Source organism: Wyeomyia smithii, chromosome 3, assembly GCF_029784165.1.
Source record: "Wyeomyia smithii strain HCP4-BCI-WySm-NY-G18 chromosome 3, ASM2978416v1, whole genome shotgun sequence".
Classification (NCBI taxonomy): Eukaryota; Metazoa; Arthropoda; class Insecta; order Diptera; family Culicidae; genus Wyeomyia; species Wyeomyia smithii.
This window is the reverse complement of record NC_073696.1, coordinates 51,033,253-51,049,623: the sequence shown is the minus strand read 5'-3', so window position 1 is coordinate 51,049,623 and position 16,371 is coordinate 51,033,253. Positions and strand designations below refer to the sequence as shown.

The following is a 16,371-nucleotide window of genomic DNA, read 5'->3' as shown; positions in this document are numbered from 1 at the left end:
ATGAAGTATAAATTATTGTCTTTATGAATCCTAATTATGCCACAGTTGGAGTGTTACGAGGTTCTCGCGCTTACATGGCTATCGATTTTCTCCTCCGAACCGCGGCTCGCGGCTTGCGACGGCCAACAAGCCGAAATCTACGAGGGTCCGCCACCCGAAATTACGATTATTGGAAAATTATGGAAATTTTGCCTCTATTTCGTGCTCTAGCAGGTAAATTCACAACACTTTATCCCGTTTCAGTACCAAAGGTGCCATCATTAAAATATTTGTTTTAATGAGCCACACCAACACGAAACGACTATCACACTTCATAATTTTTATTCTTTCAACGATCGGATTTTTACCGAAAATGAACAAGTCAGTAACAGTTGAAAGAGTAAATAATTAATGGATCGTGTCACAATGCACTTGTCATCTGTCAAAACAAAAGACAGATGAAACTCGACGGCGGTGGCGGCAGCGAGCCAGAGCGCCAGCCAAACTGTGGCGCCCCGGGTTCCGTCCGAAGAATGTGAAACAAGCTGTGAGACGGACGCCTGGTTCCCATCTAGGATTCCAAGAATTCGGGAACCACAACGAATCATCATCGCGGTGTCGAGTTTCCCGAAACCAAACGATACTGATCGGCAGCCGAAATCATTAGCTGCCTCTTTTGCGTAAGAAAAACGTCACCGCACGAGCTATTGTGGATCAAGTCAGGTTGAAATAATTGGACTGACTACAAAAATCATGTATATCATCGGTTGTTTTTTTGTTTTACCCGTATCCCCTTGAATTTGACTCTGAACACAAATGTTCATGTTCCCCACAGTACGGGCGCGAGAACTAATGATCCGAAATTTATCATGATCACGACATCGGCCACGTCGTCAAACGACCCAAGAAGCAAAACGAGATTCTCGCGAGAGCGAGCTGAGAGATCAAATTACACCTGATGCATACCTGGCCGTTCTTGTCCATTTCGTTGTTGGTTAGCTTGACTTTCTCGAACGAGATAACTTGTTTGCGGAGGGCATCCGCTCCGATCGGGGTGTCCGGATGCGCATAGAGCCGCGGCGGTGGTGGCGGATCGGCTTTACCAGCGACTAACCAGGCGGAACGATGGTACGCATAGCGGTAGCGTCGATTGTCCACCGGGACAACATCCAGTAGCACCACGTAACGGTCCGCCGGGGTCACCTGGCGTAGCGGTCCGGAAAACGAGACGCGTACCGTCGGGAACATGCGACTGAAATGGAAAAAGAGAAGGATGAAAGGTGAAAATTAGAACATTTTCTCTTATTAAGTTGCCTACCACTAGGCGTCTAACGGGCAGCTGTCAAAACTGATCGTAAACAAAGCAAACAGAGCGATTGAGTGAAAGTGAACCATTGCCGGTCGTGATTTACGCCGCCCTTTGTAACAGAAACAAAAAGTCAAAGCATTTGAAAAAAACAAACATCTTTGGGAGTGATAAAAAATGAACTCATTTCGTGCCGTAGGCTGCTGAAATCTGGCAGGCATAAACGCTCCCCTAGCACGCAAGCAACCCTGCTAGTTCGAGCCAAAACGGCCGTCAAGTGTGACCGTATTTCCCCGGAGTCCTTTCTCCTCCAACTATCTCCTCCCTGCCGGGGCGGAAGTTAACTATCAGCCGGGAAGTTGAACACTCCATGGATGCCGTCCGTTGGTAAAATTTACGACCCCGAGCCCAAGAAGGATGGCTTACCGAGCCGGCTGTAATCGTCATAACCCGCGCTCTTATCGGGACCATAAAAATCTAAGATTTTCGTCACCACGCGAGCTGCCAAAATATATGTGTGACTATATGATGACGGTGTAGCCCCGAAAAAACCGCACCACGACCGAAACCGCCGAAGGCCATAAATCTAATTTAATAAAATGTCCACCCGCCTCGGTAGGCCGGCCGGATTCGTGACGGGACTTTATATCTCTATTGCCCGGCTGGGCACCGCCCGAAGGGGTGACAATTCAGTCGATTTCATTCTCGAGCCCCATTCCGCCAGCCCCTTCCCTTTCCAGGTCCCCACTCGAATGAGTTATTAATTTCGAACATGAAAAGCTCACGCGGACGCAGGCACCGCGAACGCGGCAATATCAGCAGCAGGCTAGTAATCGCAAGCGGTGGGCGTGGCAGCGAGAACATGAGGTGCAGATTTTTGATTTTCAACAGCAGCACGGGATTTGACGCTTCAAGAGCCGATTTGTAGTTGGTACCGGCCGCCCGCCACGCGTAATGGCTTGATTTGTGATAGTTGTTATTGTTGTTTTCTTTTTTTTTCGTGAAGCGAACTGTTTAGGGTTATGTTAATCCACTGGCTCAGAAACGGAGACACAAAGTGAAAATGGGCTGCTATGCCGCAACTTGCGAGCAAGTGTTTGGCTTTCTCCTAGAAAAGGTGTAGCGATTATCGTGTGAAGTGATTTTTAACGTTTTTTGCCACTCGGCGTAGTTTGACGATTGATTTTAACAACTCTAGAGTCCAGAAAGGAAGTTGAAATGTACTTGTTTTAATTTTTATAGCTATCCAGAAACCGAAAGTTGCCTTTTTGGATATCCAAATGTCACCAGGCATCAAAATTTAGCTTTTAACCATAGCTTTAGATCTAAAAATATCAATATTAGGGACCAGAACCAGAAGTTTATTCTATTTCAAAATGGCGTTACTCATCAATTTTTGATTTCTTGGCTTTGTTGACTAATATTGAGAATAATTTGAAAATTTTTCACAAAGTTTCTTGTTTCTTGGGATTGAAAATTAGCTTTGAACTAATGGTCGATAATTTGACTCTACAATGATATATAATGGCTGAAAATCCTAATTTAATATATTAGAGGTTTTTAGAACTTCCGAAGTTTACACAGATTTCCATCTTAGAAAACGACCATCGTGGATTTAAAAACCTGTCTCCGGTCCCTGGAAAGCTCCCATGATATGCACGAAAAATTATAACTCACTCCTTCTTTCAGAGGTTGCTCCTGTGACCTTCCAATGCGACTATGACCAGCAACGGCACCCCTCGCGTTTCCAATAGAGTTACATCGCACTAGTGCATAGCTTTGAGCTAGGAATCCGCTTACATCAGCTTTTCGCTGGGCTTTGGGGATACTTAAACCAAAAGTCACCCATAACCGAAATAATATAAAATAAAATAATATAAAATATTGTCTAAATTGTCTCTCGCGAATTACACTCTAGGGCTAGCGTTAAGGCAGTTATATTCAATAGAATGAATCTTTTAAAGCAACCATTCGCGTACGGGATTTGTGTTCAGATTTGTTATCACAATTTTCCTACACTGTAATTAAATGCCACGATTACTTCAAGTGTTTTTGCACTTGACTCGATTCGTCACGTCACACTGCAAATTGAAGTGATTTAGTGTTGATTTCACAGTGATTAACACTTTCTAATGAAATGATCTTGCGTTGAAAACTGCTCAATGGAAATCACCATCATATTATAATGAATATCTCTTGAAATTGCAAATCAATTGAATTACAGCTGCGATTCCAATTGACAAACGTCAAAAACATAAAACGAAACAAAAGTAGTCGCGATGGCGAAAGGCGCAAGCAGCACATTTTCCGCGGAGATTAAAAATTTGTTTGGAAGTAAGTTCTATTGAATCTTTGATATTAATAAAATAATAATAAAACAACTCTTTTACAGATCCTGAATTCGAATACACTGACACAGCGACAGTGGTCATTTTGTAATCAAATTGAAAACCTAGAATAAAATAAAATTGAAAAATCTAAAATAAACAGAAACCTTTTAAATTTATTGTGATTAGCAGATAATATCCAAATGACCAACATGTTGTATCTCAAACATAAGAATATCAAAAAAGATAAACATAACAACAGAAAATCAAGTGATTTGCTGTTGATTTCACCCTTCTTCGCATTAACATGTTTCGAAGGATTTTCTTTTCACTTTGAAATGTTCGGCAAGTAGTGCGAATTCAACAGCAAATCACTTCACTTCGACGTGAATTTTTTTTACAGTGTAGGAGAGGTCCATCGGGACCCTTCATCGTGGTGTCAGAAGCGGGATTGAAGAAGTTCAGTTCAGTTTTGCAGTCGGTCTAAAATTCCGGAAAGTTTCCGGGTAGTTGGAAGTGCAAGCTCAAGTTGTGTTCAAGTTTTGCGAAATCAGTAAAACGAAGATCAGAAGGCTACCTAGTGTTCCAAGCTTTCAAAGCAAATCGGCAAACTCGTTTAAACCCATATGTGAGTCAAAGTGCTTAAAAGAAAAAAAAATCATCCACATGAAACAAATTGCTAGTGCTGAAGAAGCGGATCTTGGTTCCGGGAAAAACTTCGAAGAGTTCAAACCAGTAGAGTTACAGGAAGAAGAAGAATAGGAGGGTAAATAATGAAAGTGTACGAAATTTGTTCCATGATTTGGAAAATGATCAATGACAGAGCTCGGTTGTAGGGAAACAACTAAGTGGTTAATTGAAATAAAAAAGTGAAGTTCGAGACTTAACTATAAAAAGCCAGTCCGCGAGTGCTCTAACATTATATCGTAAGATTAGTATGGACAAGAGTCCAGACGACGCCGATTAGTCATCGCCAGAAGCTGAGAGGGGTGCTTCATAGAGTCCCGGTAATGTGACATTCAATAGGATAAAGCGGTGGTTGCGGGAAGTTGATGGTCGAAGGAAAGGACAAGCATAGAAGAAGACTATAAGGAGGTCAAGGACAGCACAGCTCGAGGTCAATTAACACTCGTAACGATTAGACGAAAGCAATTTCGCCACAACTCCAACGCAATGACGAACGGTATGAATCGAAAATTATTGCACCAATAGGTAATATACACTGAGGCTTTGGAAATGAGATCCTTTTTCATTATTAAAAGACGTAAGACAGATTTTCAAGGGAAAATCAATCTTCAAATATGAAAAATCCTATACGATAAGAGCGCCACGACTTTGATTTTATTCGTTCACACAAATTACTTTTTTATGGCATCACGAACATGCGAAGTAATGGAAGCGGGAAATCATGCACGGTCGGTCAAGGGCAATGAGCCAACCGACTTTATTATGCAACGATACCCTTAGCATCCATTAAACCGCGCTGGTACATTTGTAAGAATATAAGGCATTCGAAAAGGCCAGCGTGAAAGGCCGATGTAAGTCTTTCTCTTCAAGAATACTTCCAGCATATCGAAGTGGGGGCGGATGTAACGTCACCCATCATTCCTCCCACATCAGCTGGGTTCCGTCACTTTGCTTGACGTAGCTAGACACGGAAAAGAATCAATCTTCGACCGGATGATAAAATGCAAGCAAATATTTTGCGAACTAGTACACAGCCATCTGCTGTGTTTAACCAGGGCGGAAAGAAGAACCAAGAAAACCTGCACATTTTTGTGCATGTAAGCAAACAGTCAAAAGAAGGTCAGTTAGTACGATCACCCGAAGCACTCAGCAGTATAGCGAGTGGCCTAGGTGAGTTTGGAGATCCAAAGCATTTTTGAGTAGCCACCCTTAGCTTTCCTAATCACTAGAGCTCATTTCGAATGGAATGGACATAGAATGGCTTTTTCGTCGAAATTCCTTATTTACTTTAATTATGGCCACAAATAAAATATCAAATGAAGTGTTGCCACGTACTTTTACTTCTACATTTGAAAAATCAAATTGAATTTCTTGGCGAATGAGGCATTTTATGTTTTTTATGGCATATGAAAGTCTTTCAAGCATCATGCATTTTATTTTCCAAAAGATAGAAACCGACGTAAAATTTTCCTCATATAATATATATAAAAAACATGAAAATTCCCCTGGCGACAAAAATACGCATTTTCATGCAAAAATAATATCAAATTCAGACCCAAAATTATATAAAAACCATGTATTTTCCATGATTTGAAGATATTTTTTCGCTTGGCCAGCATTTGTATGGAGCAGCCCCCACTGCGCAACGCCACTAGCGGCCAGCAGCGTCAACAACAAATAAACAAAACGTAGAACTACGTGAACAATAAAACACAAACTCATGTACAAACACTAGTAATTATGACCCTAAAATTACATTTTCGTGAACCATAAATTATGAGCTTTTGATATCATGGTTGTCCGATTCATTTAAAGCAAAGTCATGTTTCAAGATGGCTTGACTCAGTTTTTTGAAAATTTCCCGGAAACCGCCTAACCACAAATTACCACAAATGGATTTCGAACTCACAAATTGACCACTAAATACTGGTAATAAAATAATTGAAAAAAAAATATTTTGTCAAGCCATCTTGATATATGCCTCAAACGTCGTCGTTATCAATTTCTCAATGCTCACCTCCCAATTATTTGCACGCTAAATCAGAATCGGCAGTAAACAACTTTAAATTTCTTAGTTTTGGTAAAATTTTCAATTTTTTTTTGTTATATTTTCAAAAATCTGAATATTTTTTGTTATTTTCGCAGAAGCAGTGTTTTTTTTTATTCTCGCTTATTTTCCGTCGGTCTAGTTCCGCCACTGTTGTGGCCAATCACCGACGCCCAGGGAGGCGACTCCACACCCAGGACCCTAACTCACGACCCGTTTATTACCGGACCGGCGCCAACGGCTTTACTTCCTCATGCGATGGAAGGCGTGATCCCAGAGATTTTTGGCCTCAGAAAATCTCCCGGTGTCGGCTAGGATTGAATCTAGACCAGTTGGGTTGGTTGTGAGTGGATCACGCCACCTCACAACCATCGACACCTATGTCGACGGTGGGCTTCGAACCCAGGCGTCGAGCGTGGTTGGCGGAGACGTTACCAACCACACTAGGCCCCCGCTCTAAAGAAGCAGTGTTGTCAATTGTTGTTTTTTGCTTAAATGTTCTATTTATCTTCAATATAATATTTTATTCCAAATCATAAAACTGTTAAGGTTAGAACTTAAATTAACAAATTTGACCTTATTTATTTATGATCATAATTTGAAAAAAAGGAATTTTGACAAAAAATTGCAAATTTTACTCTTTAGAGAAATTGTGTCTTCGGCAAAGTTCTAAACAATGTTGTCACAAAAAGTTTGCAGAAGCATTTTTTCTTCTAACTTCTCTTGCGCTTGAGCTACACCGTTTCATATCAGACTAATCCTTAAAATTCGGTTGTTTTAAATATCCAAAAAACTGTAACTCATAGAAGGCAACAAAGTTCAGCATATATTAGTCTAACATTAAAACACACAACTTTGTAGAAGACATAACAAAGTTAGCTCTGCACAGATCAACTATTGCCAAAATATAACTGGGGGTGTACAAAAATGGCAAATTTTTGGCAATAACTCGGTCTTTGCAGAAGTTATTTTTTTGTGTCTTCTACAAAGTTGTGCCTTTCGATGATTTGCAAATATTAACTGTTCATTATTCCCTTCTGAATGCTACAGTTTATTAGATACTCAAAAAATCAAATTTTGAGGACTAATCTGACACGAAACACTGTATTTCTAGAACAAGAGAAGTTAGAAGCAAAAATTTTGTAACAAAGTTTTTCGTGACAACATTATCTAAAACTTTGCTGAAGACTTCATTTTTGTAAAGTGCACAACTTAAAAATGTATTTTGCAGCACCACTTGTGGCGAAGATACCAACTAAAACTTGATGTCATTCTTTGAGGCTTTCTAAGTACTTAATATTATTTGGAGATCGTATGTCAATAAAACCAGTATTTGGAGTGTAAATGAAAATAGTTCTCAATTTTGAGCACTCGTACCACTGTGGTTTGGTGTAATTGGGGCTAATGTTGAGATTATTGCATAGTGACCTTTTGTCACCCTTTTTGAGGTTAAATGACACAGATATTGATTTTATATTGGGCGGCGTCCATTAATTACGTAACGCTCATAGGGGGGAGGAGGGGTATCCTTGAGCGTTACGATTTGTTACATAGGGGAGGTAAGATCAGCGTTACCTAACAAAAATTCTCTGGAGAGACCCCCAAAACCATTTTTATTAAGCAAGTTCTTCTACAGCGTTACGTAATTTTTATGGGGGGTTGGTGTTGGCGTTACGTTTCATTACATATGAGGGGTTGGGTGTCCAAGCACTGGGTTTTTTCTGCTTTACGTAATTAATGCATGTCACCTTAATAGCTTTTGTTACTACAACTAGCATATCAGTAGTAGTAAGAATAAGCTTTATACATCATTGGGAAACTGTATCTTTGCGCTATAATAGTCCCTGTTAATTTGAAATTTTTGAAAACATATGAAATACCTAGCCAAGCAAGAAAATTGAGGGATTTTTCATAATTATAAATAAAATAAACAAATATCAAAAGTCATAAACGTCCCAGGTCAGAGCTAAATCGTGTTTTTTGCACATCAAATTGATGATAGTTATTAGGATGTCTAAAAATGGTCAAGATTTAAGTACAGGTTAATTTTGACTCGTCTCCCATGCAACCATTTGCCCCACAGTACCCGGTCCGGACACTGTCTCGCAAAACCCCCTGTGCGTGATGCGATCAGATCGCCACTCTGGATACGGTTGATGCTCTCCTATGAAGTCATGAAAAAAGAAGTTATGACTGAGCTCATAATGAATTAGCCTCGGAAGTTCCCTTCCCAAACTTGGACGGCGGTTAATTCCGTTCGAAGCAGTGGACAGTCGGCCCCACGGCCCGCGATGCGTGCAAAATGCATTAACATTTCTCCTCTTTGCGATTCGAGCTTATCGCAAATTATCGCACCTGGGTGCAAAAGAGGGTCACATTTAGTGTCACACAGTTGCGCCCGCTCTGTACAGGAACAAAACACCTCGGGCGTGTAAAGGAGGTAAGGTGCGCACATATATTTTTTTTGCTGCCGCTGCTGCTGCTGCTGCTGCCTCTTATTTATGAGTAATTGCGCGTTTCCGAAGGTGGTAAACATGTGGTGGTAAACAGGGCAATCAATTAGGCGTTGACAGTTAAGTGAGTCCCTTATCGATCGACTAGAGAGTGTATTAATTTTTAAAACATTCATGTTCAACCGACCTAACACTGAACCCACCCCGTGCGAGTTTTATCGGCAGATAATAGTTAACAACGTTTTGGCCCCGTGTTAACATATAACCGCTTTATTTGCTCCGGCCAAAGGTAATGACTTCCCAGGTGGTCCCAGATGATGTTTCGAGTTTACTTATGAACTATACGAATTGTTAAGACTTTCGAACGCGGTGGCTGCACACACCACTTTCCATCATTTCACTTTCAATCGCACCTGCTGCAAGCCGGGAACAAAGAGCGTGAAGCAGCGAATTCGATTTGTCACCTTGTGTGCGCCCTTCCGTTAATGGACATTGCCGTTGATCTCATCGATCATCCAGTGCAGCGCACCAGCAAAAAGGTGCAATTTTCCCCGGCCTCCAAGGCCGAAGAACCAGCGCTGCGGCATTGCGCGTCGGTTAGTTCAAAGCGAAAGCCAAATTAGCATAATTTGCGCTGGGCCCCAAACCGTTGCCAGGTTGGTAGGTAGCATACGCTAGCAGAACATACTTCTTACAGCTTACATTTTAATCAGCCCGGCAAACCAACAACACGAACCCCGACCACGTCGGGAAGGAGGAAAACTGTACCAGAGTGGCAAATAAGACGGAGCATCAAATCGACGCGGCGCTGTGTTGGTAGCGCACTGGCCATATGGCTTCACGAAGCAAGCAGGATCAAAGCATCCGCTGGTTCGTAATCGTACTTCTCGAAGTGAGGTCAATATCTGGGGTCACCGGAAAAATTATAGGGCGCCCGGGAAAGGAAGAAAAAAACAGCTGCCGCCGTTTTATTCACCAACATCGCAAAAATCTTTTCCGTCACAATGTCAATGCCGACGGATTGAGCAAACAAAAAACCGGCTAGACCAACTCGCGCGCCTGTCCGACCAATTATTGTCAATTGTTTGTCAACCCCGTGTGTGTGTAGGTTCCGTGCGTTCCGTGCGTTCCGTGAATGAAGAACAACCGTCGTGTTGTGAGCTGTGGAGCTTCATCGTGCACGCGTTTTTGCGTGCGCCCGCTGACAAGTGGGAAACAATGCTCGGCCGTAATTGCGATCCCTTTTGTGCAACTGTCACGACGACGATGATGATGGACACACCACGAATCCCCTGCTGGACTGACCGCGTGCTGATGCGACGCAGAGGGAAATGCTGCCGTATCGACTGCGGTAGGTGCGAACTGTTTGGCGATGATTTGCAAAAATAATAGCAAGGACTAATACAATACACTTTCAGTTGAGAAGTGCACAATAACTCCAGACTAGGTCTGGTGGTAATGTTTTCAAAGCGATCGGCAATAATATAATTTGCATTAATCGATAAGCTACATTTTATGAATAGTCCTGATTATCTTTACTTTGACTCAGTTGCTGAATCCAATATGCAATACAAATATTAAAAAAATCGTAAAATCATGATAAATTACCACAAAGTGAATTTGAATAGGCTAGTTGGGATCATACACATTAGGGTGCCAACCAAAATGGTCATTTTGAGAAACCCTCTACAAAATATTCACCTGTCCGGAAAAAACTCTGTGCAAAATTTTAGCTCAATCGGGCCTAAAATGGGGTGGCGCAAGTAATTGAATTGTGACCTTCGAAAATCCAAAAATTAACCCAAATGAATGAAGTGCATGGAATTTCGGTTTTCGATTTTTTTTTTTTGGTTCCAGATGGCTTAAAAATGCCTGAAACGTCAAGATCTGGTAACAGCTGAAAAAAAATCATGATTTTGATCATGACCACACCGTTCTAAGTCCGATCGAGCTAAAATTTTGCACAGGGTGTTTTTTCGGGTAGATGAACATTTTGTGTAGAGTTTTTTCGATTATCTGGTTACTTTTTTCCCATATGAGTAATTGGCACCCTGTGTATTAGTGTGTATCTCATCCAAGAATGTTTACACATGAAGAAGCTATGCGCAGCATTCGTGACAATAGATGAAACATGGATCTACCACAAAACTCCTTCCGCGGTGTTGGCAGAATGTCTTTTTCCTGGTGAGAGTCTCAACAATCAACCAGTAAAAACAACAGTGGGACGAAAGTGATAAAACAATCAATAAACAATATTTTTATAAATCGTTGAACCGATTCACTATGAAGTTGAAGTGAAACGACAGCATATAAAAAAAGAGAAATGCACTTTCACCAAGACAACGCTCCCGCTCAGTCTACTCGCGATACGACCGACAAATTGTAAAAAAATGCGTTACAAACAAGTTTCCTATCCCCATTTCCCGGTCGCCAGGGTTGGGCCTAAGCAGCTATTTCCCAGTACCTCCTTTGGAAAAGTATCTATCTGGCATACAAACGAATATGTTAGAAGACTTGACACGCAAGGATACAAAACTGGTATGAAATATTGCAGAATTGCTACATATAACGTTTATTATTCTCAGCTGAATATATTGAGTTTACTGTTGTTTATAATATAATAGAAATATCGAACATATTTCACCAGTTCATGATATGGTTTACTCGTAGGCGGAATATAATAATTAAAGAGAAATCCAAGGTTAGTGAGAAATTATGTACGTTAAATAAATATATAATCACAAAATTTGCATATCAAAAATCAATAGATTTCAATGTAGGACAGCAAAAAAAATTAAAATCGTCAAAAATGGGTTGATCTAATTTTTTATATGACTTTATCTGATTTCTTTTTTATTGTAATTCATTTTAATGAGGATGTAGCCTAGAATTGAAAAAAAAAATGCGATCAGAACATAACTCCGTTTTTTTTAGCTGACAGGGTCACCAAAGAAATCCGAATCAGGGAAGGCAGAAATTTATAATTAAATTCAAAGCGCAGAATGTTCAATAAGATAGAAAAAAAAAACAAAAAAGTAGAGTCATATCATGAGAAAGACATTATAACAAATGACGAAAACAGCGAAAAGATTAGTAAACAATATCTCCTTAAAGATTATAATAACAAATATTGTATTTTTTGACGTAGAACTACGTCTTCTTTAGTAGGGTGAAAAATTGAGGAAAATTTTGTAAAAATGTGCCCTCTTCAATTGCAAACCAGTAAAAAACTTATCTAAGCATTAATTGGAAAACCAGTGGCTGATTAATCACGACCTCTCTTCCTGTGTGCGTTGATTGTTTTAGTTTAGACCCATGTTGCATGTGGTCTAACCTTTTTTTTAAGTTACACCATTCGCCTCGCTTCGCAAGACGCGCAAAGATTTTATTCCGTACGTAATTCGAATATACGAGAAATGAATCTCATTCTTAGTTGACAACTAGTGGAACCAGACCGACGAAACTCTCAGTCTAGCAACAAAACTGCAATTTAAAACGTATTGCAACTTGTAGGATAGACAATCAAATTTTCTCATGTCAGATGGGAGCAGATGGCAAGAGCGCAATACTCTGAGCCATGCAACAATATTTCATGCTGTTACGTGTTGCAGCCTGCGCTTGTGGTTGAGACATAAAAACAAATCCGTTCTAAGTTCGAAATGTTACTGTGAAATCGAACTAACCGTCTTTCGTGAGACGTTTCTAAAATTTTGAATGAAGTGTCATCGTTTTACTAGAATGAATTCAGCACTTTCATCGATTATCGCCAATAAAAAACCTTCTGATTTTGTATAATGACAAAATAATTAAAATTAATATTTAATGAAAACAAACGAAAAAAAATGTCTGTAAACTTTCATTTTCTAATTTTCTCCATCATTACTTATGCCAAAACTTGTATGTGGAATTCCTGCTTGGTAATCACCCAGAAAAATAAACATTGTGTGTTTGCAGCGTTTGAGGTTTTTTTAACACTGAATCGACTGCCAGCCCGCCGTAGAAAGCAGCGCACAGTGGTTTAAAACGCGAAAAACGTGATCGTCAGCCTTTTGAGTATAAAGTAATAAAGTGACGTAAATAAGTTTTCGATTAATTCATTCAAAAGTGAGATAAAAAAAATTTTTTTTTATTTACTTACCAAATCAAAACGAAGTCTTCAGCAAAGTTGTAGACAATCTTATATAGAAAAACTTTGCTGAAGACACTTTGGCTCTATCTCTTGAAAATCGACCACATACAGATAGTTTTATACACAGACATTCTTAAAGTTTCTGGAAATTGAAAAATACCAAATAACTCTTTCTGATGTGATTTTAGAGCCTTACTATGTTCTAGATATTTTTTGATATATAAAAACTACATCATTCTGCCGAACATACCATGGGAAAATTTTCAACTTTTTCAGGGTTTAGGACATTTTAGATTAAAAAATGCACTTTTTCAAACTGAAAATTTTTCGAAGAGCTGCAAAACCAACAGTTTTCACTTGAAAGATGGGGATACTACACGTTCTTAACGTTATGGAAAAAATAAGCTAAAATATGCTGTAACTTTGTAAGAAAAAGTCCTGAAGATGTGTGACCTTCAACAAAAACGTCTGTTTTGTATGCCCAAATGCTTCTTTAAAACAACGTTTTCTTGTAAAATGTAACTAACAAAAGTTAAGTACAAAAAACTAACTTTTAGGTAACTTTTACAGAAAATACTCTGTAACTCTGTACCTAATGAGGATAGGAATTTTGTTTGTTCAGAAAAGTTTCATATTTTTGTACGTTCTAAAACTTTGCCTCTCTTAACACGAAAAAGTTAGTATTTTTTATATATGAAAACCTATTGTGGCATATACTCGCTGTGCTTCAATATGGGTGGATTGAGACAAATGAATCCTACAGGAGTTTATAGCATTTCAGCTTAACTTCAAGGAAGAGCATTGATATCATGATTCCGCTTGCCCTCTTTTAACCTATACATTCTTGAAGTTATCGAAAAAAAAGCTAAAATATGATATAACATTTTAAAGAAAATTTCTGGAGATATATGGTCTTTCGCAAAAATGTGTGTTTTGTATCCGAACAACACTTAAGTGTAAAATGCAACTAACAAAAGTTAAGTACAAAAAACTAACTTTTAAGTAATTTCCATATAACATACTTAATATCTTTGTATCGAAAAAAGATAGGATTTTCATTTGGTCAACAAAGATTCATATTTTTGAATCTTCTACAACTTTTCTCAATAAACTATTTCTCTATCTCTTAATACAAAAAATTAATTACTTTATTTTAAGTCTAGTAAATTTTTCATATTTTTTAACAATTTGCGATTATGAGGGTCATTCATACAAACAATTGTTCCTGGCACACTATTAGGCCAGAATGAAGGTGGAAGGCGCTATGGAACTAAATTCCACTTTTTGCCTTATTGGACCACTGTGCAGCGGCTTGTTGCAGGTAAGCTATTGTTTCAATCATTTACTATCATTTACTCGAAAATATTGGTTCTTCCGAAATTTAGTTTGAACGAATCTATTTACTTTTATGTTGGTGGGGAACTCGATTACCGATAAGTCGCAGATGGCCAGGCGATGGATACAACACGTCTGATGTTGAAAAAAGTAGGGTAGTTGTCGAAATAAAAGAGAAATTGGAGAGCTGTGGATCCGCCTACCTTGGACAAGGTGCAGAAAACTTTTAGAGAGCTGAACAACCACAAAGCCGCTGAAAAGGACGGCCTACCGACCGAACTTCACAAAGTGGGGAGTAGACGGCTGTATAGTGCAATACATCAGATTATTCACCTGATCATTCTGAGTTGGAAGGACTCATTTTCCGTAACCAAAGAAGGGATTGTAGCCTGCCTACGAAAAAGTACTGCTTTTTTCCTACTGTCGTTTTAAACGAGTATCAACTGCTGGTGACTAAACTCTACATCCATCAAAGTTAGCTGTTACGAAACTGTGCAAAGCATATTGGCATTGGAGGAGTTTATAAACATGCCGACACTGTTCAACGCCTCCTTATTCGATATTTAATCAAAAGCGTTTCCGTACACCGATCGTTGTAAACCCTTTGCTATTGTTACGCTCTAAATTCTGTATGTCTTCTTCCATAATCAGTATGTAGCGGTAACAGCCGTTTTGCTATAATAACATCCTTCGATTTGTCGATAGACGACTGTCATGAGCGGCTGTTATGAACTGTCATGTGTTTAATTTATATCGATTGAATAGGTGCAATTTGTGGATTCTTGATCATGAGTTGAAATATTTATCAAACACCACTTACACTTCAGCTAACATAATATAGAAATTACCCAAAAAAGATATTTCTTCACCGTAACTACAAAAAAACATCAAGTTGTTCCAAAACATTTCAATGATTTATTTATTTTGTTTGTTGCAATTCACAGCATACGATCGAGTTCACTGATTCTTGTGACAATATCAACGAATTATTGCTTTTAAAATTGATAAGTCGTACAGAATTGCTGTCAACCCAAAAGCCTTAAAATCTTCCTAGGCAAAAAAAAAATTTTAAAATGACCACCAAAAACTTTTACTAAGCTGTTACGCTAAATTTCTAAATTATGAGAATCTAGAAAATTAGGTTTGCAGGAATTGGAAACGAATCGTCCAAATAGGTTACTGTTTTTCGTTCACGTTTTGGTTTATGCCGTTTCCAGGTTGCAGGTTGAAAATAATTTCGTTGGGGTGGAGAAAGTTCGCTTCCCCCCGAAACCCCGGAGACTAACTTCCAGACCCGGAAACTTCAGGGGAAACCCGGAGAAGTGGCGCACCTCAAATTCTTCTATATGCTCTTGCGAATAAACACACAGCCGCTTGCAATTGATTGATCTTACCCATCTTTAACATAAACTTTTAAAACGCTTAATGATAACGACAGGCATGCTATGATGAAAAGAAAAATCATTGACTAATTCGGTGTATTACGATGCATGAATCTAAATTCAAATGAAACACTACAAAAAGGCATGCTTTGCATCGCGCACAGGCAAGAAGTATAACAGTAGTATAATCACTGAAGTCCATGACGAACGCAACGGCAACGCTGCAAGTCGCGTTACGTTTTTGCTGGTGTTACTACTGTTGCTCAGGAAGAAGCCCTTCTGTCGTCTAACGGCTGTCATAGTACTGTACATTTTCTAAGGCTGATTGTAGCATCTATAAATCTCCTCAATTCTGTATTTTAAATTCACTCCCGCATCCTGGTCATAGGCGAAGCCGTTGCAGGCAATCCTGGTAGGTAAATGCCAGTGCGGTTTTCGAAAGGGACGATCTACAACGGAGACAGATTTTCGGCAAGTTTCGAGACACGACTCGCAGACACAGACACACCTTTTTGAAAACTTTATGGTGGCGTACGATTCAGGAAAGCTCAATGAGTTGTGGCAAATAATGCTTGAACATGGTTTTCCAACAAAACTGATTAAGCTGATACGTACGACTCTTTACAAAAGTCAGAACAGTGAGCGAGTTTGAGGACGCGTTTGTGACTAGGCTTCGTGGACGAGTGTTAATCGTAAAGCTGTGGAGAAGCCCTTTACAGCTCTCCG

At 39.4% G+C, this 16,371-nt stretch overlaps 1 protein-coding gene across 2 annotated transcripts in view; it reads right to left on the bottom strand.

Annotated features, from left to right (window-relative positions):
• Positions 1-16,371, bottom strand: part of LOC129731222 (T-box protein H15-like) — a 106,787-nt gene that overhangs the window by 28,795 nt on the left and 61,621 nt on the right. For both annotated transcript variants that reach the window (XM_055691054.1, XM_055691053.1), the window contains exon 4: positions 946-1,231. In XM_055691054.1, coding sequence (XP_055547029.1) covers positions 946-1,231 — 286 coding nt within the window. The remainder of the gene's footprint in view (positions 1-945; positions 1,232-16,371) is intronic.